This window comes from Fundulus heteroclitus, chromosome 12, assembly GCF_011125445.2.
Source record: "Fundulus heteroclitus isolate FHET01 chromosome 12, MU-UCD_Fhet_4.1, whole genome shotgun sequence".
NCBI classification, from domain to species: domain Eukaryota; kingdom Metazoa; phylum Chordata; class Actinopteri; order Cyprinodontiformes; family Fundulidae; genus Fundulus; species Fundulus heteroclitus.
In genome coordinates this window covers 23892140-23917966 of record NC_046372.1, presented here as the reverse complement: position 1 = coordinate 23917966, position 25827 = coordinate 23892140, and the positions used below count along the sequence as shown (strand labels likewise).

Sequence of the window (25827 nt, the reverse complement as noted above, 5' to 3'; positions counted from 1 at the left end):
GCCCCCCCCCCCCTCCCCCATTCCTACGCCACTGCTGTTTGATATTATCTTTACATGGAGGTTAATAAAACCATAATTAAATTAGCCTAGCTTTATCTTTGGAATCTAATTTTAAAAAACTCAAATATGCTAAAATAAATAAATAAATGGGAACCACAGAATCAACTATAAAAAAGCAGCATTGACACAACAAATTATTAGAAATTCTGTACAGACTGGATTCTGACTGCGTGTAACTTTCACTTTCATTACCCAGTGATCACGCGGTGTCCCGCTTATCTCTTGTGGGGTCCTGAGGAGTTCTGGTATCTTCAGTGGTTAATGGGTGAGAGGCGGGGTCCACTCTGGACAGGTTATCAGTCTATCACAGGCAGTCAAATACAGTAAGTAGCTAATTTATAAAGTATTTTATTAACTACTGAATAAATATTTGACCGGCTAACAAATGTTGGAGACTTCACACGTTGGAACTTATTTAGTTTTTTTGTTGTTGCCTTCTGTGGATCTACATCGGGCAGTTTAGCCAATTGTCATTTCCTATTTCCCTGTTTATAGAAACCTTCCGATTGCTCTAATTTGGCTAAATGTAAGCGTCATGTAGTAATTTAAAGCTGCTAAATCCCTGATTTTTTAAGTTTAGTTTCTAAAGCTAAACTTGTACCCTTTCTTATTTATTTACGGTGTGGCCTCTGCTGTTTTGACCAATCTGTATAATATGATGGAATCTGACTTTGTAAAGAGCCTTGAGATGACATGTTTCATGAATTGGCGCTATATAAATAAAAATTAATTGAATTGAAATGTTTGGCAAGCGCTGTGGCAGGTGGTCAGATCTGTGATCAGATTCCTTTGCAATTACAGATAAATATTTCACAAACAAGAATATCAGAAAAAACGTATCCCAGCCTAAGCTTTTGCATATCACATTAAATTATACACACTGGAGATGCTGTTTTTTTTGTTTGTTTTGTTTTTTTCAAATTTTGGATAAATGTTTTCCCAGTCTATTGCAGAATAAAAATTCGAACCAATGCAGCTCAATAGAGCAGTGCAATTTTAGAATTCAATAACAAAGACTAACCTCTTTCCTTTCTGTGCAGTTAAAAACGGTCTGCTTCTGTGACATAATCCGGTGGCATCATGCCTAATAGAGGTGAGTTCAGTTTTATGTAAGGGTATACCAGTAAGGGCTGCAAATAATAATAAACTATCGGTTAACTAAGGATCCACTAGGGAAGGGTTGTTATTGTAATGATTATTAGGATCACGTTTAAAAAAACACCAGAAATGGTGAAAAAAGTTGCCCATTTGAAAATAGGTGAATTTTCATTAGAGTAGTATTTGTTTTTACTGTATGTATTGATGTAGTAGTAGTAGTAGTAGTAGTAGTAATGTCTGAAATTAACTTTTGCTTTTAAAAAGAATAGGGAGCTAGAAACACCTTTTGGTGACAACAATACAAGAAAGGAGATAATTTTTTCCATAACTGTTAATTTTTCATGTCTGTAATGACATTTTAGAATTTTGTTTCATTTTCCCTTATAGGTTTCCTACCTGTCAGAAGAACCAGAAGTTTTGAATTCCTGCCACCTGATTGTAAGTTTACTTATACTGAATCTGATCTGGTTTGAAAGCAGCTATTACCTTTTCCAAATCACTTTCTGGGGATCACAATCAACATTTTTATCAGTATTACTTTGTTGGTAAATTATAAAAATGTCTTTTGTTACCACCTGTAAAGATCTGATGTTGATTCATTGCTCTCAAGAAATGGACTCAGCCAAACGACTTCACTTCTATCCTATTGATCACCAGATTCTCTGTGCAGTTCATCTTACCATGAAAATGTTGCTAAAGAAAGATAAAAAAAATATAAATGTCCAACTGAGGCAGTAGAATTAGTGGTTAGTGCAACCCTGTTCTGTATCGTATTTGAATTTCCACGATTTATGATGAACGAGTAAATGAGTAAATACATGTAATTTTTCCCCAGCTCCCACTATGTAGAAAAAACCCAATAAATTATTTATTTGTAGGAATTTAGTTATTATATAATCCCTTAAAAACAAGCTGCACAGCTGAAGTACAGGTAAGTTAAAACAGAAACTACACACAGTCTGTAAAGTCTCTATAGATGTCATAGTGAACCTGGATTCTAGTCTTTCTCCACCTGCGTTCAGCTTTTTGACACTCCCTTTTTTCACTTCTAACTGCTAGAGCAATTTTCCATGGAGATTCCTTTGTCACAGAAACAACTTTCACTTTAACTGGAGCAATGATGTCCGAGGCTTTAGAATGAAAGTTATCTACTAGTTCATCTACTGAGTTGCAGCCCAAGGTTGAAGTAGCAAAGTAAGCTTGAATAAAAGTTTCCGTGGCATTAAAGGTGCGTTTTCTTACGGTGTCCCTTTGGCTAAATGAGTCACTGGGAATTATGCATTCAAAGGTAACAGAAAAATTATCAGATAAAGCAACATCATTTACATTGACCTGTGAAATGTTTAGACCTTTAGTGATGATCAAGTCTAAAATATGTCCCTGTTTGTGTGTTGGCTGTTTAACATGTTGAGTTAAACCAAAGTTTCTAAGTGTGTCACACAGTTCTTTTGCACTTCTGTCTTCAGGGTTGTCAACGTGAAAGTTGAAGTCTCCCACAATAATTCAACAATCATAATTGACAAATATGACAGACAGGAGGTCATTAAGACCATTAAAAAAGTTTGATGTGGACTTAAGAGGCCTGTAGACATTCAGAAACATAGTTCGTACCGGGCCCTTTACCTGGAGAGCCAAATGTTCAAAAGAGTCAAATTGTCCCAGCAACACTTTTTTATATTTTAGTGAATCATTAAAAATCGATCCACTCCTCCACCGTTCCTTTGCTGTCTGCTCTCACAAAGATAATTGTAGTTTGGAGGAGTCGACTCTATCAGAATAGCTGCTTCATTAAATTCATATAACAATATTTCTTTTAAAAATATAACATCAAGATTATTGTCAGTAATAAAGTTATTGATTAAAAATTTTCCTGACAAAGATCTAATGTTTAATGAAGCCAGTTTGTATGACTTAGTGGTTAATAATGTCTTTCTGACCGACTTTGTTCTTTCTGCCACGTATCATCACAGATATATTGCAGTTATTTCCCATCAGGGGCCTTAGTGTGTGTTGGAGGTCAATGCGTCTGATATATTTACCACTAGGGCCCACTGTACATCACAGCAAAGTGATCTGAGAACAGGCATGTTCATCATCCATATGTGTAGAACGTAGACATTATATACGTAGACACCTCGTTGGGCGGGTTCTGCCTATGCTGCGAATGCGTCAGAGCGTCCGCCATGTTGAATGTGGCAAATCTGCTGTTAGACTCAAACACTTAAACAGTATCAGAGGGACTTTAATCTCAGAATATACTTTATATTCGTAATATTTTTATTTTTTTAATATTACTAGTTTATTTTCATATCCCTTTGGCCTCATTCTCCTGACTTTATACTCGTAAATAATAAAAAATAATTAAAATAATCTAACCTGGCCCTATTACTCCAGGACTAAGATAGTTCTGCAAACTGTGACTATTCTAGAAATGTTCCCCCTTCATTCTCATAATATGGCATTTTTATCATAATATTACCGCTTTTTTTTACTTTATTTTCCTATGACATTTTTTCTCATATTAGTAATTTTATCTCTGTAATACTCTAAAAAGTCTGTTCCTAATCTGTGACTATACCAGATCTTAAAAGGTTCACATGTGACACGGATTTATGAAATAATGAAGACCACAATGTTTATATTCAACCAATTGATTTTATATTCATAGCACATGCACATATATTTCTATACATATATTTCTATATATCTTTTATTTCTATATATATATATATATATTTCTATATATATATATATATATATATATATATATATATATATATATATATAGATATATATATATATATATATATAGATATATATAGATATATATAGATATATATAGATATATAGATATATAAATATAATCTGGACATATAGTTGTATATAAACACAGACCTATTCATTTCTAATACTTCAGAATCTATATATGCACATCTATATCTAAAAACCTCAATTAATAGCTCTCTGTTCTGCCAATCTCTGTCAATTAATATACATATATTTCTTTGCAAGTAAATATAAGCTCCATCTATATCTTTCTATCTAAATACTTAAAATATATTTAGGGATGAAGCATCTTCTCTGATTGACGTTCACTACTTTCAGCCACATACAATATGGCGGGTGACGTTGACGTGCAAACCTGCGCCCAATGAGGCGTCTGTGTATATATGTCTGTGGTATAGAAGATAGGCTAGGAGGTCGCTTATCAGGGTGTCTGAACGGACAAGATATTACTTGTAAACCAATCTTAAAAACTTCTGGGTTTAGTGGGTGCAGTCTGGGGGGGGGGGGGGGGGGGGGTCTTATGTTTTGAATTTGTTGCTGGGGTTAGTTCATGGACTTTTTAGCCTGTTAAGGTCTAGGGTGAGTTCTGCTGGGGTGGTGAAGTCACGTCCTACATCATCTTCTTGGCAATCCTTATCTTGGCTGTTGCAGGCTGCACAGGGCTTATCGTCTGTTTATGCACTTGTTGTCCCTTATTCAAGGACAGAGCTGATGGTGTATGGTTCACAGAGAAAAACATGTTGGAAATGAGCCGTTTTGCACCTGGTCTGTTTAGAGAAACCCAATCTTTGGGTAGTTCTGCTGCCTTGCAACAGCCTGGGTTCGAGTCCGACCTTGGGTCTTTCTGCATGGAGTCTGCATGTTCTCCCTGTGCATGCGTGGGTTCTCTCTGGGTACTCCGGCTTCCTCCCACAGTCCAAAAACATGACTGTTAGGTTAATTGGTCTCTCTAAATTCTCCTTAGGTGTGCATGAATGGTTGTTTGTCGTGTCTGTCTCTGTGCTGCAATAGACTGGTAACCTGTCCAGGGTGTACTCCGCCTCTTGCCCATTGAATGCTGGAGATTGGCACCAGCACCCATTGCAACAGGAATTGCGAGGGAAAATGGATGGATGGGTTACAGTCATACATCATCACAACTGTCTTGTTCTCGTTACAGAAGTGTTCAATCCCCTTTACAGGTGTGTTGCATAATATTAACGTTTGCAGTTCGCTTTTTCTGTGGAGGCTTAGAAGAAGACCATTTAGCACAAATATTGTTGTCATACCTTTGATTGTTGTCAGGAGAAGGATGATTTTCCTGAATGCTAGGTTGAAGCGCCGCAAATCTGTTATGGAGTGGAATTCCCACATTTCTAGCTGGTTCACTTCTGATAATGGCACGTTGTTTTCTTTTCCCTGGGACAACTGGAGCATTTGTCTGTGAAATCGGCCATTCTCTTTGTCTAGTTATGGGGTTCTTTCTTGATTGTTTGGACTTAAGGCCAGGGTGTTCCAAGGTGGGCATTGGGTGGGTTTAATCCCATTTCCATTGGTGATCTGTTAGTTGGAGCTGCTGGGCTGGTTGTAATGTTTGGAATCATGGGGAGAGTTATGTCATTCCTTAATCTGTTTACTTCCAAATTTACTTCAAGTTAATTAATTTTTGTTTCCATTTCGGGTGAAGGGAGGCATCTTGTGTTGATTAGCTGGCATCGCCTGGTCTTTCTCAGAGTCCAAACAGGAAACAAATTAATAAAATATTGAAATCCTGATCTAAAATAGCTTTGTCCTTTTCTGTAGTTTTAGCTAGGAGATAAAAGTTAAAGGTTATGAAAAATCCAAGCAAGCAAGCAGAGGAGAAAAGCACGGGGAGCAAAAGCGGGAAACAATCAAAGAATTGTGTAGCCAGGAACCCTCAGGAACTAGTATGAAAGCTCTTGTCTTGGATCTGAGGTGTAGAACACAGTATCCACGAGAGCTTCAGTGGAGGATTTGATGAATACAGACCAGGGACATACACAAACAGGCAGAGCTTCCAGCTTCCAGTCCAAAGTCCAATATCCAGAAGGCAAAAGTGGAGACGGGCTTGGCAGAGAGGCAGAGACAGGCAACAACCACAGGTCTTTTTCAATATAACGAGAACCACTGGAGTGTCTGACAGGGGCGAGGCAAACAGGCAGGAACGCAAAAAACCAACAAGGTCACTGAGACAGAGGCAGGCTAGGAATGCAGGGTGGTCTACTCGCACAAAGGTTATCGAGAATCTGGCACCAGAGTATGGGGCTAAAATAGTAGCTTTAACATTTGCAAATGTGTGTGGAGAGTTGTGTGTCTGTATCTCGATTTGTGCGTGTGCAGTGGGATTTGTAAATGTGTGAGAAGATTTGAGTGTCTGTACAACAATCTGCAAATGTGTAAAACTACTTGTGTGTAATCCATTTTGCAAATGTGTAAAAAATCCACAAATCTGTATTCAGATCTGCAAATGTGTACAGAGATTTGCAAATGTGTAAAAAATCCACAAACCTGTATTCAGATCTGCAAATGTGTACAGAGATTTGCAAATGTGTAAAAAATCCACAAATCTGTATTCAGATCTGCAAATGTGTACAGAGATTTGCAAATGTGTAAAAAATCCACAAATCTGTATTCAGATCTGCAAATGTGTACTGAGATTCGCAAATGTGTAGATCAATCTGTAAGCACACACAGAGACACTTGTGTCTGAAGTGTTTTTGCTTCAAGACCCAGAAATACAGACAAATCATTGGTTACAAGTCAAGCGGTTTTTCGGTTGGCTCTCTTTACACACGTGATTTTTGCTACTGTTCTGCCGCGTGAGATGCACAAATGCGTGGAAGGATTTGTATGCGTATCTTTTCGATTTGTGTCCCCTTGCGCAGACTCACAGGCTCAAAGGCTCACATACTGCCCTGAGCGCAGGCTCACAGGCACACAGGCTGCCTCTTCCGGCTGTGGGAGGTCACGTGACTTTCAAGGATTTTACCAAAGCGTTTTGATTCCAGACGGCTGATAAGGCAACTTGTTATAACTATATAACTTTCTCCCTTTAACGGCAAAGGTTTCTTGTTTTAATGAGAGACTTATCTTGCTAAAACCAGATAATTGTCTCATCATAACAACGCAACATACCCCGGCATCAGCTCGCGGGATATTTGAGTGTCATGGAGAAGAGGAGAGACGGAGGGGCGCCTTTTATTTCTTTTTAAAAAGTCGTCATTTGTCGGAGGAATGTATTTCTGCACTGAGGAGTGACAAGGTAAGTCGTGCATATACAGCAAGTCCTCTACTTGAAATTTTATCAATTCGGCAGTTATTTATATTTAACAACTATGCTATGGAAACACAAGTTGCAGCCCTGTAGTACAGTCTCTGGCTCCGTTTACACGGTGAAAACAGGTTTGCGTTGCCTTTGTACTCTCCATTTACACACTACAAGGTTTAACTGTTGCTTAGGGGGGGCTTTCAGCTATAGCTGTGGGTTTATTTACAACAGTTTGCAGCCGAAACAGTCCTCCGCGGTGCCAGCCGCTGTTTTCTTCTTCTGGGAAATTTGACCCGGAGCTTCAAAAATCACAGCACTACTAGTGGTGCGTCATGGGAATTACACCGTTTAAGTACTCTGTAAACAGGACCTGTGACTGCTAATGTATCTATGCCTTTATGTATTTGAATTAAATGTAATTAAAATAAATTTTAATTCGACACTCGTAAGGCTAATTAAAAGTATGTGTATTCTACACAATAAAAGTGAGGCTAGATAAAGCTACATTTATCCATATTTTATTGTGTCAAAACAAAGTGATGAATACAGAGCTTTCTAATGTGACTATTCACAAGCCAGTAAAGGACAGCTATTTATATCAGATCCATTAATAAACCCAGTCAACTACTGCTTTATGCTTTAATAAGGAGAAAAGCAAAAACTGATAATCGATTATTATTGCTGCAAATTCAAAAGTTAATATCAGAATTTATCAATAAAAGCACCTGGCAGCAAGGCCCAACTGTTCTCAGTTTATTAGTTGTTGCATTTGTTTTTTATGATGTCTTTTTAAACTTACCCAGAAAAGAAAACAAATCTTAATCAACAACATTGTTGCATTGTAGTCTAGGTTTGAGCAATTAAACATTGATCCAGTCTAACCTTTAATCACAATTTTAAACAGTAGCTATTCTCCTTCTGATGGGAATTTGATCTATTTTTTGCAGTTATTATTTATAGTTAACAACAACTATGCTATGGAAACACAAGTTGCAGCCCTGTAGTACAGTCTCTGGCTCCGTTTACACGGTGAAAACAGGTTTGCGTTGCCTTTGTACTCTCCATTTACACACTACAAGGTTTAACTGTTGCTTAAGGGGGACTTTCAGCTATAGCTGTGGGTTTATTTACAACAGTTTGCAGCCGAAACAGTCCTCCGCCAGCCGCTGTTTTCTTCTTCTGGGAAATTTGACCCGGAGCTTCAAAAATCACAGCACTACTAGTGGTGCGTCATGGGAATTACACCGTTTAAGTACTCTAAACAGGGCCTGTGACTGCAGGTTTGAGCAATTAAACATTGATCCAGTCTAACCTTTAATCACAATTTTAAACAGTAGCTATTCTTCTTCTGATGGGAATTCTGTAAAAGTACTTTTTAAAATTCCCATAAACAAAAACATTTAGGTAGGAGGACCAGGATTAAGATAGCTACATTAAAAATACAGCCAGAAAATCATGAATGTTCTCTTTTGCATCTTAGAATGCCTGTCCATTTGATCTGACACAAAATTTAAATACTTGAAAACTTTGAATTTGGAATATTTAGATTCTCACATTTAGCAGAACTAACGTGCTCAATTTTTAGAAATAATACATTGTTATTTTTACCTTTTGTTTAAAATAAAAAACTTGAAAGAACGATAACAAAATCTCTGCTGTGTTTACAGGTTGGCATCTCTAAAGCTGAATACATGGATGGTGCTGTCCAAAAGTTACTGCTGGATATTTTCTTCCAGCAGTAACAGAGGGGGTACCACAGCCAGAATTCATATCGACATGGAGACATAGAATGGTACAATGAAAGACATTCAAAGATTTTTGCATCTTGATGACAGCCATCCTGAAAACTACTTCATTGTGGGATCCAGCACCCACAGCCAGCACATCAACAGCTGGTGGGATTTCTTAAGGAAACGTTGTGCACAGTACTGGATGAACCTTTTTCAAAAACTGAAAAATACAGATTACTTTACTGGTGACTTCTTGGATAAGCAGCCAATTCTGCTCACCTGTTTAAATATCACTGAGGTATGTTTGAATGTAAAAGATAAATACTTTATGATATATGCTTTTAAATATGGAGTATGTACTTTAAGAACTTGTTTATTTTCTTGTCTTTCAGGAAGAACTCTTAAAGTGGTTCACTTATGGAACATAATTCGTAAGATTAGAGATACTATTGCTCCAAGTTGCCGGTCCTACATGATGTATACCCTTCCACGGCTTTTTGGTGAACAAGACAATCTCAAACAGGTTTCTGAGCAAGCGGCGGAAACTTGCACAGTCCAACGTCTTCAGAGGACCGTTCACACGTGATGAGACAGTTCGAAGTATCATACCTTCTGATGACAGAGAACTTTCTTCATGCACCGTCCACACATGATGAAACAATTGAGTTATGCTTATTTTTAAGAGCTTATATACGCACAAACCTGTGACACGTGTGATATTTTCTTGTAAAAAAAGAGTTTGTGGAGCAAATGACCTTGTGAGCCTGTCCAGAATGAACCTGTCACTTTCCGACAGTCAGAATTAGGCAGCTGCAGACCCCACAACCCATAAAGGACAGGCAGTCAAAGAAATACAGATGGAGGGGGAAAAAACAGACCTCTGTTTTCTTCGATTCCCATGTACTTAAAGGTTTCATCATGATGTACATAACTTTTTGAATTTTGCTGCTAGGTTTTATATTTTCTGTGATTCTTGTTGTGTTTGACAGCAAATATATGCTGCTACATATATTAGGACAATAACAAGAAATCTAACTTCACATTTGCCTTGTAATCTGTCATGTAGGACAAAATGTTTAAATGATATGTTCTGTAAACCCCTCCACTGCTCCTCATATTCAAGACATACTTTTTATATTTATAACAGCAAGACTTATAGTTCTCTGTTACTGAACACTGAGACCCAAGTTATGTACTGTTTCACAATGACGATATGGTCGAATGATATATGAAAACCTTTAATGAATCTTTGGTAAAAACCCATTACAAAATGAAGTGTTATGTTTGTGATCAAACCAACTCATTCTTTCCTTAGAAACATAACATTATACTGCAATGTTACATCAACTCACAGAAGAACATACATTAAAAGTACCTTTACCAAGTGCTCTGAAAGATCCTTTTGAAAGGAAGTTTTCTACCTCCAGAAGATGACCAAACTAGAACATGATCTATGAGTATTAAAAAGATCAATACATGGATCTCAAAAATGAGCATGAGAAAATCATTTTACATACAACAGACAAAAGTCTTTGTTAGAAATCTGGGCACTATTGCACTCAAAGCATTTATCAATTTTACAATCAACTTTGAAGAATATAAAAGAAAAATAATGCTCTATGGAAAGAAAAGGAAAATCAGTACAGTTTAAACACATGCTTCAGAATTTTTACCTTAAAGAAGCTTTATAGCAACAGCAATAATTTGACTTCAAAACTTACTCCAACAACAATGTTGTTGGAGTAATCTTTTTAATCAGTATTTTTGCTCTATATCTTTGTCAGCAAAAACAAAAGCTAACTGACTCTATTGTGGCTCACTTCCATATGTTCCTGAAAACATGACCATTTTGAGTCAAATGGTAAACTTTCTTTTGAAATATATTACATAGTGGTATTACCTGTAACCAAAAACATTTTAGATCAAATTGGACTTTTTCCATGAAGATTTGCATGAAAAGAGTTTTTCAAGCAATGTCTGTCGAAGGACACCTCTTTCACCTTTCCCTTGGAACTCGAAGCAAAATCTCCAGGTGGCAATTCTGTCAGCATAGGTGGGAATATAGATGGCCAAGCTCTCATCATCCATGCTTGCTATAGCTGATATGTCTACAAGCACAATGAAATTATGGTTAATATAAAAAAGAAATAAACTAAAAAGACTCTTTTAAGCACACGATTATTAATCTTTACAGCAGAATTTATGATTGTATGCATGACATGTTTTAAAAAAAATTAAGCTGCTTATCCGTATCTCTATATCTTTTTGTCAGCCTATCTCATTAACATCCATGAAGAACTTTTGCAGTCACAGGCCCTGTTTACAGAGTACTTAAACGGTGTAATTCCCATGACGCACCACTAGTAGCGCTGTGATTTTTGAAGCTCCGGGTCAAATTTCCCAGAAGAAGAAAACAGCGGCTGGCACCGCGGAGGACTGTTTCGGCTGCAAACTGTTGTAAATAAACCCACAGCTATAGCTGAAAGCCCCCCCTAAGCAACAGTTAAACCTTGTAGTGTGTAAATGGAGAGTACAAAGGCAACGCAAACCTGTTTTCACCGTGTAAACGGAGCCAGAGACTGTACTACAGGGCTGCAACTTGTGTTTCCATAGCATAGTTGTTAAATATAAATAACTGCCGAATTGATAAAATTTCAAGTAGAGGACTTGCTGTATATGCACGACTTACCTTGTCACTCCTCAGTGCAGAAATACATTCCTCCGACAAATGACGACTTTTTAAAAAGAAATAAAAGGCGCCCCTCCGTCTCTCCTCTTCTCCATGACACTCAAATATCCCGCGAGCTGATGCCGGGGTATGTTGCGTTGTTATGATGAGACAATTATCTGGTTTTAGCAAGATAAGTCTCTCATTAAAACAAGAAACCTTTGCCGTTAAAGGGAGAAAGTTATATAGTTATAACAAGTTGCCTTATCAGCCGTCTGGAATCAAAACGCTTTGGTAAAATCCTTGAAAGTCACGTGACCTCCCACAGCCGGAAGAGGCAGCCTGTGTGCCTGTGAGCCTGCGCTCAGGGCAGTATGTGAGCCTTTGAGCCTGTGAGTCTGCGCAAGGGGACACAAATCGAAAAGATACGCATACAAATCCTTCCACGCATTTGTGCATCTCACGCGGCAGAACAGTAGCAAAAATCACGTGTGTAAAGAGAGCCAACCGAAAAACCGCTTGACTTGTAACCAATGATTTGTCTGTATTTCTGGGTCTTGAAGCAAAAACACTTCAGACACAAGTGTCTCTGTGTGTGCTTACAGATTGATCTACACATTTGCGAATCTCAGTACACATTTGCAGATCTGAATACAGATTTGTGGATTTTTTACACATTTGCGAATCTCTGTACACATTTGCAGATCTGAATACAGATTTGTGGATTTTTTACTCATTTGCAAATCTCTGTACACATTTGCAGATCTGAATACAGGTTTGTGGATTTTTTACACATTTGCAAATCTCTGTACACATTTGCAGATCTGAATACAGATTTGTGGATTTTTTACACATTTGCAAAACGGATTACACACAAGTAGTTTTACACATTTGCAGATTGTTGTACAGACACTCAAATCTTCTCACACATTTACAAATCCCACTGCACACGCACAAATCGAGATACAGACACACAACTCTCCACACACATTTGCAAATGTTAAAGCTACTATTTTAGCCCCATACCAGAGCCATGGAGGAGGCTTCATACTTAGAGTACAATGATCTACCAGGGACATCAGCGTCTATCCTCTGGGAGGCAGAAAGCAGTGATGAGAGGTAAAATAATTTCATTCTAATCTCATAAAAAAAAGTTAGACAACAAAAAGATTAAGGAATTAGAGGAAAAATTTTACTTACTAGAAACCTCCCGAGAAGAGTAAAAGTTGGGTAAAATTCGTAAAGCATTAGAATTAAACTAATATATTGAAAAGCAAAAAAAAATTTAATTCAAAGACTTTGAATAGAAAACTGAACATAACAACAAGTCAGGAATCTTCTTAGCTATCTATCTATCCATCCATCCATCCATCCATCCATCCATCCATCCATCCATCTTCTTCCGCTTATCCGGGGTCGGGTCGCGGGGGTAGCAGCTTAGGGAGGCCCAGACGTCCCTCTCCCCGGCCACTTGGGCCAGCTCCTCCGGGGGAATCCCAAGGTGTTCCCAGGCCAGCCGGGAGACATAGTCCCTCCAGCGTGTCATATATATATATATATATATATATATATATATATATATATATATATATATATATATATATATATATATATATAAGAAGAAATTGCCTTAACAAACCAGAGTGCAGAGAGTAAAGTCAAGAACAGAAACAGAATCACAGCTGTGAAGTCTCCCCTTATCTCCTGCTCTCTGTGTCAGATGTTTAGCTATTCCTCTGCCTCCTTTAGTGATAATGGTACTTGTAATAAATGTAGTGTTTTTGTAGCTTTGGAGGCGAGGGTGTCAGAATTAGAGTCCCGGCTCCGTGCTATGGAAAGACCAGCTGATAGCCGCCCCTCTGCTAGCGCGGAGCCACATAGACCTAGCGTTAGTTCACTTAGTGGTCCTCCAGAAGCACCCGAGCAGCAGGGTAAGCAGGCCGGCTGGGTGACAGTTCGTAGGAAGCATAGCTCTAGATTTCAGCCCCCAGTTCACCACCAACCCGTCTGCGTTTCAAACAAATTTTCCCCACTCAGCGACACACCCGCTGAGAAGCCGACCCTGATTATTGGGAGCTCAATAGTCAGAAACGTGGCACTAGAGACACCAGGGACCATAGTTAAATGCCTGCCAGGGGCCAGAACGGGCGACATAGAATCTTACCTAAAACTGCTGGCTAAGGATAAGCGTAAATACAGTAAAATTGTTATTCACACTGGCGGTAATGACACCCGATCATGCCGATCGGAGGTCACTAAAGTTGGTGTTGCTTCGGTGTGTGAGTTTGCTAAAGCAATGTCGGACTCCGTAATTTTCTCTGGTCCCCTGCCTGATTTGACCAGTGATGACATGTTTAGCCGCATGTCATCATTCAACAGCTGGTTGTCTAGGTGGTGTCCTGAAAACGACGTGGGCTACATTGATAACTGGAGAACTTTCTGGGGAAAACCTGGTCTGATCCGGAGAGACGGCATCCATCCTACTTTGGATGGTGCAGCTCTTCTTTCTAGAAATCTGGCCGGATTTATTAGTCCTCCTAAATGCTGACAACCCAGAGTCCAGACCAGGAAGCAGAGCCATAGTTTAACACACCTCTCTGCAACTTCTGTACTGTTACCCATCCATTATCCTATTGAGACGGTGTCTTTCCCACGGCCAAAACTTAACAGATCAAAAACTTATCTAAAAAGAACAAATCATAAAAACCTAATAAAAATCAATACGTTTCACCTTGAACCTAAAAATAAAACAATTAAATGTGGTCTATTAAATATAAGGTCTCTCCTTCCAAAGACTTTGTTAGTTAACGAATTGATTTCTGATAAACAGATTGATTTGTTTTGTCTCACAGAAACCTGGCTACAAGAGGACTACGTTAGTATAAATGAGTCAACTCCCCCCAATTATTCAAATTTCCACATTCCCAGATCTGTGGGAAGAGGAGGAGGAGTGGCAACCATCTTTCAGTCTGATTTATTAATTAGTCCCAGGCCAATTAATAACTACAGTTCTTTTGAACATTTAACCCTCAGTTTCCCTCATCCAAACTGCAAAGCAATAAAACCTCTTCTGTTTGTTGTTTTGTATCGTCCACCAGGCCCTTACACTCAGTTTTTGGATGAGTTGTCAGATTTCTTATCTGATTTGGTGTTAAATACTGATAAGGCTATTATAGTGGGTGATTTTAACATCCACATTGACACAGAATGTGATAACCTTAGTGTAGCCTTTAAAACTATCCTAGATTCAATTGGTTTTGCTCAAAATGTGCATAAACCGACGCACTCTTGGCTCCATACTTTAGACCTTGTGCTGACATATGGCATTGATTGTGAAGAATTAACAGTATTTCCTTACAACCCTGTCCTATCTGATCATTTTTTAATAACATTTGAGTTTAATCTAACTGAGTTCTCCACCCCCAAAAGAGGGTTCCATTATAGTAGATCTTTATCGGATAATGCTGTATCAAAACTTAAAGAGTCTGTCCCCTTTTTAATATCCTCCGTATTGCAGAAATGCCCTGTAGATGGCAGCAATGTTGTTTCTTCCAATTCACAAATAGATGTCTTTGTAAACGGTATGACTTCGTCATTGCGTTCTGCATTAGACAATGTAGCTCCCTTGAAAAAGAAGGTGATTATTCACAGGAAGCTGGCTCCTTGGTTTAATTCAGAGCTACGTTCCTTGAAGCACAATGTTAGGAAATTGGAGAGAAAATGGCGCTCTACACACCAAGACGAATCCTACCTAATCTGGAAGAACAGTCTATTGTTGTATAACAAGACCCTTCGCAGAGTTAGAGCAGCATATTTTTCATCATTAATTGAGGAGAATAAGAATAATCCTAGATTTCTCTTCAGTACAGTTGCCAAACTTACCCAGAGCCACAGCTCTGTTGATCCATCCATTCCCTTAGCTCTTAGCAGTAATGATTTTATGGGATTCTTCATAAATAAAATTGATTCCATTAAAAATAAAATAATTGGCATCCTCCCAAACATGATTACCTCGTCCTCAGTAAGTAAGGCAGCATTGGAGGAATCCTTAGAACCTGCGCAGTGTCTGAACTGTTTAAAAGCAGTGGAGCTTTCTGAGCTATCTAAAATTTTAGCTTCATCTAAAACTTCTACCTGTATGTTAGACCCAATCCCAACCAAGTTGTTTAAGGAGGTATTCCCTCTGATCAGTGGTCCTATTTTAGACATGATTAATCTATCCTTGGTAAATGGATATGTACCACAGGCTTTTAAAGTAGCTGTTATTAAACCTTTACTTAAGAAACCATCTCTTGATCAAGATGAGTTAGTAAATTACAGACCTATATCTAATCTTCTTTTCTTATCTAAAATTCTTGAGAAAGTAGTTGCTAATCAACTATTTGAACATTTACAAAGCAATGACCTACTTGAGGAGTTTCAGTCAGGCTTCAGAGCTCATCATAGCACTGAAACAGCTCTGGTGAAGGTCACCAATGATATTCTCATGGCCTCAGATAATGGACTTGTGTCTATACTTGTCCTGTTAGATCTCAGTGCTGCATTTCATACAGTTGATCACAATATTCTCCTACAAAGACTTGAGCATACTGTAGGGATTAAGGGAAAAGCATTAGGCTAAATCTTATCTGTCGGACAGATTCCAGTTTGTTCATGTTAATAATAAATCTTCCTCAAACTCTAGGGTCACTTGTGGAGTACCACAGGGTTCAGTCCTTGGACCAATTCTATTTACTATATATATGCTTCCGATTGGCAAAATTATCAGACAGCATGGGATTAATTTCCACAGTTATGCTGATGACACTCAGATATATTTATCCATAAATCCTGATGAATCCAATCAGTTACTTCGACTGCAGTCATGTCTTGATGACATCAAAAGCTGGATGATTTTAAATTTCCTGCATTTAAATTCTGACAAGACAGAAGTTGTAATCTTTGGGCCAGAGTCTTCAAAAAATAAAGTTCTTAATCAATCACTTAATCTGGATGGCATTAACTTGGCCTCTGGTAATAAAGTTAAAAATCTTGGTGTTGTTTTCGACCAAGACATGCCATTTAAGTCCCATATTAAACAGATTTCCAGAGTTTCCTTTTTTCACCTCCGGAATATCGCCAAAATTAGAAACATTCTGTCCAGGAGTGATGCTGAAAAACTGGTCCATGCATTTGTTACTTCAAGGCTGGACTATTGTAATTCTTTACTATCAGGAAGTCCACAAAATGCAGTTCGAAGTCTTCAGCTGATTCAAAATGCTGCGGCAAGAGTTCTGATGAAAATCAACAAGAGGGATCATATTTCTCCAATTTTAGCTTCCCTTCATTGGCTTCCTGTTAAATCAAGAATAAAATTTAAAATTCTCCTTCTAACGTATAAAGCCCTTAATAATCAAGCTCCATCATATATCAGAGCTCTGATTACCCCGTATGTTCCTAACAGAGCACTTCGCTCTCAGACTGCAGGTCTGCTGGTGGTTCCTAGAGTCTCTAAAAGTAGAATGGGAGGCAGATCCTTTAGCTATCAGGCTCCTCTCCTGTGGAACCAACTCCCAGTTTTGGTCCGTGAGGCAGACACCCTATCTATTTTTAAGACTAATGTTAAAACTTTCCTTTTTGACAAAGCTTATAGTTAGAGTGGCTCATACCCTGAGCTATCTCTATAGTTGTGCTGTGATAGGCCTAGGCTGCTGGAGGACATCAGGGTCTAATTTTCTCACTCTACTGATTTCTACTGTTCTTCAGTCTACTGTTCCCCAGTTTTGCATTGTATTACATTGAAATGACTGTCGTCATTTCAGCTTTTAACTTTTTGCTCTCTCTCTTTTTCTTCATAGTAGGTACACCTGGTCTGGCGTTCTGTTAACTGTGACATCATCCAGAGAAGACGGCTCACCCGCTACTACCATCTAATGTAGAACAGATTACTGGATCAATGTGTGCTTCTGTGCTTGTTTGTCTCTCTTGTTGTGTCTCTGTTCTGTCTTCTGTGGCCCCAGTCGGTCGAGGCAGATGACCGTTCATACTGAGCCCGGTTCTGCCGGAGGTTTTCCTTCCCGTTAATGGGGAGTTTTTCTTCCCACTGTCGCTTCATGCTTGCTCAGTATGAGGGATTGCAGCAAAGCCATGTACAATGCAGACGACTCTCCCTGTGGCTCTACGGTTCCCCAGGAGTGAATGCTGCTTGTCGGGACTTTGATGCAATCAACTGGTTTCCTTATATAGGACGTTTTTGACCAATCTGTATAATCTGACCCAATCTGTATAATATGATTGAACTTGATTTTGTAAAGTGCCTTGAGATGACATGTTTCATGATTTGGCGCTATATAAATAAAATTGAATTGAATTGAACATGACAGAACATGATTTGAAAATCATTCTATTCTGTTTTTACATTTGACAAAATGTCCCAACTTCATTGGAATTGGGGTTGTATTGTTAAATCAGACGATCAGTTATTTCTTTAACTGATAAGTCACATTTTTCTATTTGATAATTATAGAATCTGTCTGTTTCGTTACAGTGAAAAGTCCCAAATCTGGAACAGTACTGCCTCTTTTAAACCTGGTTCTGTGTGGGAGGAGTGGAGCAGGGAAGACCTCAGCAGCCAAGGCCATCTTGGGTCAGACTGAGCTTCATTCAGCCTCCAAGATATCAGAGAGCGTTAAAAACCAGGGAGAGGTCAGCGGACGTTGGGTTTCTGTGGTGGAGCTGCCTGCCTTGTACGGACGATCAGAGCGGGAAGTGATGGAGGAATCATTCAGGTGCGTCTCCCTCTGTGATCCTGAGGGGGTCCACGCCTTCATGCTGGTCCTACCTGTGGGTCCCCTCACTGATGAAGACAAGGGAGAGTTACAGACCATCCACGACACGTTCAGCCCTCGGGTCAAAGACTTCACCATGATTCTGTTTACTGTGGAGTCAGAACCTACAGATCCAGATTTTGGTAACTTTGTAGAGAAGAACAAGGACATCCAGGAACTCTGTCAGAGCTGTGGAGGAAGATATGTTGTTCTCAACATCAAGGACAGACAGCAGATCCCAGAGCTGTTGGAGAGGGTGGAAGTGATAAAACACAGCTATACAACAGTGATGTTTGCAAATACCCAAACAGAGAGAGTCATTCAACTCCAGAAAGAGGTAGAAGAGTTTAAGAAGGAAAAGATTGCTCGTAAGTATCAGGTTAACATTTCTCAGAATCTGATTTCATGTCCTTGGCTTCCATCTTTAGACTTCATTGATATTTAATGTGAACCCAAATGTTTTAATGTTGCAGGCGAGGAGAAAAACACTCCAGAGTGTCTCAGGATTGTCCTGATCGGTAAAACTGGGAGTGGGAAGAGTTCATCTGGAAACACCATCCTGGGAAGAAAGGCGTTCACTTTTGGATCTAGTCAAAAATCCGTAACTAAATGCTGTCAAAAAGAACAGGGTATGGTCGATGGTCGCCCTGTTGTTGTCGTCGACACTCCTGGTTTATTTGGCAACAGTCTTTCCCATAAAGAGGTAAACCAAGAGCTGGTGAAATGCATCAGTCTTCTGGCGCCAGGTCCACACGTCTTCCTGGTGGTGATTCCAGTTGGCAGATTTACAGAAGAGGAGAAGGAGACATTAAAACACATCAAGAAAGTTTTTGGAAAAAAATCAGAAAACTTTTCTATCATTCTTTTCACTAGAGGAGATGATCTGGAGTATGAGGAGAAGTCCCTCCAAGAGTATGTTGAAAAGGATTGTGAGGAACCGTGTAAGCAGCTGATCAGAGACTGTGGAGGGAGATACCATGTGTTCAATAATCGGGCTAAATGGAATCAATTACAAGTCAGAGAGCTGATCAGAAAGATCAACACCATGGTGAAGGAAAACGAAGGCAGCTTCTACACCAACGGGGAGCTACAGGAGGTATAACAAAAATAAAATTAAGAGAATCTTGAAGGAAAAGCAAGAAGATGTGAAACACACTAAAGGAGGAGCTTGAAAGAAAACAAAGAAGAAAAAGAAACAATGAGAATAACAATGAGAGTCACGCTGGAATCAGACCTGTAACACAAGCAGGTCTGCACATACCTACTCTTTTGTACTTTGCCCACTGCATGTTCAAGCACTCACCCAGATCCGTGATTTCACTTAGTGGACAAAACTCTATACCTAAACCACTCCTTTTCTTTTTTTTCAGTTGTTTTCAGCAAATACATGCTTTAAAGTTATTTAATGTTTAATCAAATAAAGCTCGGTCTGTCAGGTATAGTCCTGTGAATATCAGCCCTATTTAACTGAGATAATACAACAAAAAAGCGTTATATTTAAAGTTTTACAGCCATGTTCTTTCTATGCTTATAGAAAATACCAAAATCCAGTTTATTATGATAAAATAGGTTAATTACACCAAGCAGCCGTCTAGTGTGTTGATATATAATTAAACTTACCTTAATAGTTCTGTTTGAGGTTAAATAGAACCCAGCACAGGGCGCGATGAGCAGATATAAACAGACGTAGCGCCATCTATTGGCAGTACCGCAGAACTATACTAAACCCATATGCCGATTAATATTAGAACATCACTAATAAATTAATTTTCCATTCATAAACTGAAACAGAGACACAGAACCAAGGTGAGAACCACTCAAACAGTTGCTCTGTTTATAATGTTGTTTGTATCTAAGACTGTAGAGGCTAAGAAGCACATTGCTATTTCTATTATCACAGTATTAACAGGAACATTTACTCACATCAATCAACTCTGCGTCACATCTGAGCCTCGGCAGGTTTAGAGTCCGCTTCAGTGAACTCCAATGTTCAGACTGGATTCCCAGCCACATTCCAGTCTTTTCCCTTTTGGGATCATATATTTTAACTTTTTTACGTTTTATTTTTCCTAACCTTTTTTACTGCATCTTCGCCCTTTCTTCATGGTTTCCACAGTTTGCTCGCTAGGAGATCCTAACAGCCATTGGACGCTTCCTGGTTTACCCCGTGCTACATACGCGCAGTGTCGTGCTTCTGTTGTTATTATTAATATACATGAAGGGCTTTATTTACTAACAAATTAAGCAAAAACAAAGAGTAAATCTGCTACATAATAACTAACACGGCAGCAGGACGTGGTAATATTTGTATATTTGTATGCAACAAGAGTGAGTTACTGAAGTATACATTTTAAAAATGTAAAATAATGTGGCAATACACCTTTAAACTAGCTGTAGTTATGTTTAACTTGGCTAGTAGCAAGGCTGTTATGAACAGGTTCTTTCCACTCCCTTCGGACATAAATTTTTATGTATATTCTTTTCATATTTTGTTTTCTTGTTTTACACTTGTGTATTTTTGTTTATGTATTTTAATTATCTTATGTTCAAATAAACATTTCCAATCAATCAATCAATTAATCAATCAGATTTCTGTATGAATATGTTTCTTGTGTTTGTTCCTGTTACCCAGTTTGGGTTACAATGTGTAAAGTATGCACAACATGGGCTTCTTCTGTGTTTATAGCTCAGAATAAAATCTAATTACACCGTTTTCTAACAATCCTGGAACTATTTGGTGATGATCTGTGATTTTTACAGCATGGTGGAGCGTCATCCCACAATGGGATAAATGGCAGCTAGGTTTAAACATATTTTAAATTCCCCTTTTGGTCAAGAAACTAACAAGATCTTAATCCCACTGGGTATGTGGAGGTAGAATATAACAAACTAAAGAACTCCAAGTGCCATAAAGATAAGAATCATCATCTCCCAGGTCAGATTTTTGGTCCATGTGGAAATTTTATTGGTCGACAAGTCAATCCAGTTTGTGGGAACGAGCTACAGATGTTAATCCAGAGGAAAATACTCTGCTTAAATTTGATACGTTTGGTAATAAAAACGTTTAAACTTTTGGTTTTAATTGTCCTCCAGTAGTATTTAATATACAAGTAAAAGAAGTTTAAGCCTGTTCAAGATCGAAGACGATGTTATTGTCACCATGTGTTAGCTACAGGGAGAGTCGTCTGCATTGTCCATGGCTTTGCAGCAATCCCTCATACTGAGCAAGCATGGAGGATGAACGGTCATCTGCCTCGACCGACTGGGGTTACAGAAGACAGAGCAGAGACACAACAAGAGAGACAAAAAAGCACAGAAGCACACATTGATCCAGTAATCTGTTCTACATTAGATGGTAATAGCGGGTGATCTGTCTTTCCTGGATGATGTCACAGCTAACAGAACGTCAGACCAGGTGTACCTTCTATGAAGAGAAAAAAGAGAGAACAAAAAGTTAAAAGCTGAAATGACAACAGTCATTTCAATGCAATGCAATGCAAAACTAGAGAACAGTAGACTGGAGAACAGTAGAACTCAGTAGAGTGAGAAAATTAGACCCTGATGTCCTCCAGCAGCCTAGGCCTATAGCAGCATAACTATAGAGATAGCTCAGGGTAACATGAGCCACTCTGACTATAAGCTTTATTAAAAAGGAAAGTTTTAAGATTAGTTTAGAAGATTATTATTATTATTATTGTTATTACAATATGTGTAATCTCATTTCATCAAGCTAGAATGTGCTATGCCATAAGCTGGTTGAATATGCTTATTATTATTATTATTAATTATAATTTGGTATTATAATTTAAATAATAAATCATTCAACTCAAAATTTCGCTATAACAAATATAGTTCAAATGGTGGTGATGTTAGCTATAAGCTTATAAGTATTTATACCACTAATGCATTAGTTAACTTGCTGTTATGAACTCATTTATGCTGGAATAAATGATCAGGTCGGACTGTTAACCGACCAGGTTTATCCAGCAGGCTGTGAGAACCCCAATGTAACTGCAATTAGAGTTTAAATCCTTATTCCTTATCACCATCCAATGATATTGTCTCTGTATTAATGTCAGATGTTAACTCCAAAGGAGGTTAGCTCTGATTTCTGAATAACCATGTAACTGTGAATTGGACTGAACACAAAACAATGTCTATTCCGCAGTCGTGGTTTTATTGAACCAAAAGCAATTCCCTGTTACAGTAATTCTCTGATTCAAACAACTTTGGAATTCTTACTCATTACTAAACTAAAACATGCAAAATATATATGTGGAAATAAAGAACAAAACAAAAATAAACAATGGATTAAAATGAGCGGTTAGCAGATCTTAACTTAACTCAAAGTTGTTTAACACCGCCCTCGAAACATCGGCATTTGACGTATCAGCATTGACAGACAGAACAGCTTCGGGAATCTCACTGGACGCTTTGATGTCTTACACAAAAGCTAGTTCAGCTAAGCTACCTACAGTTCAGATATACGTCACCCTCCCAAGATGGCTGCTACGATGACGTATGAGGGGAGGTCCTAATGACGTAACCACGCTTACGCTGATAGGATAATGCCTCGCTTCGAGAGGGGGGGGAGCTAACTGGGAGTTTAAAGCAAAGCCCGCGACTTGAGCTCGGACAAAGAAATTAAACTGATGAGAAGCGGAGAGAGAGAGGGGGGAAGCGGGGAAGAAAATGGAAAAGAAACTGAAACAGTGACCCACGGCGGGGTTATTGATGAATCACAAATCAACACAGCAAATCAATTGTAAAAGGCATGCACATACAAAGAAAATGTTCAGCAAAATAATTCCAACTTCGTCGTGGAATAAAAGCATTAACCAACACCTACAAAGTTCTAACGCCTGCCCAGGCACTCCTAAACACCCTGTTGGTGAAACAGAAATAAAAGGGGAGACCCCGTTACTTTGAGTTGCCTCGGGGCTGGTCCGGAGCGCTCCGAGTGTGCGGCTTTCTGGACGCGTCTTGACGAGCGCAGTTGTCCGCAGGCTGCAGCGGCACGGGGGGAAAAAAAAACTCCTTCGTTTCTTCCTCCGGGTTCGGTCGCTTTGTTGGCCAGACAAAGCGGGGTCCTCTTCGATCACTGGGAGATATGGCGTCTCTCAGTCTTTTGATCAGAGGGAATTTAAAAGTACTTATTTAAGTCGACCTCCTGTTATAAAGCAGGGAATAACCGTTGCGTCGAAAAATCTTGGTCCAGCGAGCAATCGAACACGTGGCGTGGAATCACACCAACGGAATCAGCTGTGTCTTCTCGGGTTGGCTAACAGCCAGGGAAGAAGGAAGCTCATTGTGTGTGATCGGCTTTTATAGCCATCACCATAGCAACCTTATCTTGATCGGCGGCCATTTTGCCGTGTTGCGTGATGGGAGTTGGTGGCCATTTTGACCACATTGCATCATGGGTAACGCAGTCCGTTACGTCCCGAATTGATGCTGTTTCCTTGATCGGCGGCCATTTTGCCGTGTTGCGTGATGGGAGTTGGTGGCCATTTTGACCACATGAGTTGGTGGCCATTTTGACCACATTGCATCATGGGTAACGTAGTCCGTTACCGCTTTCTGTCACGTCTGAACTGGCACAACAAATGTGTCATAGGAATATGTATTTAATCCAATTGTCCATCAATCAAAATGTTATGATTCTGTTATGATTTAAGTTTTGAACTTCAAAAGAAGTCGGAAAATATATCTATTTAGATCAGTTTAAAATTCTTCCTTTGACGGGTGACGCCAAGTTCTTGGTTGAGAGGCGTGCCGACAGAGCAGCCATCTTAGGTCAGACCAAGCTGCAGTCAGACAGAATATGCGTCAATTCAGGAAAATTTACTTTATGTTTTCAGACACTCTGAATCCGGTGAATTCTCACCCGATTTCCAGATAAATCAGCTGACTGAAAACGTCACCCCTTTAGGGGCTACATGGGACCAATTGATTTAATTAAATGATTGTCTAACTTAATAAATAATTTACATTTTGTATTGAAAGTAAGCAAACTTCTAGAGCTACGTCCCAGGAAGCCTGACTTTTACTCCGCTTATGGGCGCGCAAATAAAAGGACACTAGGAACCAGATCCTGGGGAATTACCTTCCATGAGTAAGACTTTATGATTGATAATCCTCATGCTTTACAGTTACAGTTTTCCGGCATAAACACAATATGTGCTAATAGGTAGCAGGGATGGAAGAGAAAAGTACATTAAAAACCAAAAACAAACAAAATGGTCCTAAATTACTGGATAGACATGATTTGTGTGTGTGTGTGTGTGTTCGGGGAGGGGGTTAAAATATTATACAGTTTTTGCTATTATTTTGAAATGCTGTTATGGGCACCTCTGCTCTCACTTATATATATATATATATATATATATATATATATATATATATATATATATATATATATATATATATATATATATATATATATATTGGAAGAAAGAGAGAGAGATTTATGTGTGTATAATTTGCGTGTATATTAGATTAATATGTGAGTGCGTGTACATTTTTCATACAGTTTGACTTCAGTTTAAATAGTTTTGATTCTGAATAAATATGTGTAATCTGTCTGAAAGGTCACGAGCATTGTGAACATATGATTAAAATGAGATCTGAGCTGCCTCCTATTCATTTTGACAGCAGATGTCTGATCTGTGGTCTGACCCAAGATGGCCGCCCTGTAGGCACGTCGGCCTAGCGGCCGGCAGCGTACAATGGGGCGTCTACGTATATGATGTCAGTGGTCTATGCCTGTAACTGCCTAGTTTTGTGTCCTCTTTCCCTGGTGACACCTGTGCCGCCGTCCACCTGTCGCCCCCTGCTGGAGAGAGGTGAGACTGCACCACCCAACCGCCCAGCACACAGATCACCAGCTGCATACCTGTCAACATTTCTTTCCTTGTATTTAATCAGATTAAAACCACAAAGTAGGGGAGACCGGGGCTAGTTGTCACACTTTTTACACTCAAAAAACATATGTACCAGATGAAAGACCAAAGTCTCAGGTATACATTTTGTATTCGGGTATATTTCATATCTTATTCCTGTGCAGAGTTATAAGCGATCTAATGGAGATTGTCACCATGTGACAAGTTGCCCCTCCAACGGGTAAGTTGTCACATTATATGGGGTAAGATGTCACACGGGGTTTCGCAACCAATAAAATAAGGGCAAAATGAATTTTGTTGTCATTTTTAATGTTAAGTGAATAAATGACAATAACTCACTTTTACTACTTATGAAATAAAATGAAATAATATACAACATGCATTACGAAACTGACACTTAAACTTTGAATACAAACAAAAGAACAGAAGAAAATCTCACGAGTCAGACTCCTCATTTGAGTTGCAGTTTTGGCATAGCTTGTGTAGACTGAATTGCCAGGAGCACATG

At 38.8% G+C, this 25827-nt stretch overlaps 1 protein-coding gene and 1 long non-coding RNA gene across 2 annotated transcripts; both read left to right on the top strand.

The window, feature by feature from the left end:
* The first annotated feature begins 306 nt into the window (after nucleotides 1-306).
* Nucleotides 307-20321, top strand: LOC105917973 (GTPase IMAP family member 8). Its single transcript, XM_036144315.1, has 5 exons — nucleotides 307-383; nucleotides 1101-1153; nucleotides 1546-1596; nucleotides 18138-18785; nucleotides 18891-20321. Exons 2-5 carry the CDS (start codon nucleotides 1141-1143, stop codon nucleotides 19517-19519), a joined length of 1341 nt encoding a protein of 446 aa, XP_036000208.1. The 5' UTR covers nucleotides 307-383; nucleotides 1101-1140; the 3' UTR covers nucleotides 19520-20321.
* Nucleotides 9057-10218, top strand: LOC118564914. The gene is made up of 2 exons (XR_004932084.1): nucleotides 9057-9241; nucleotides 9336-10218. It is a non-coding gene; the product is annotated as an uncharacterized LOC118564914 (long non-coding RNA).
* Nucleotides 20322-25827: the final 5506 nt, after the last annotated feature.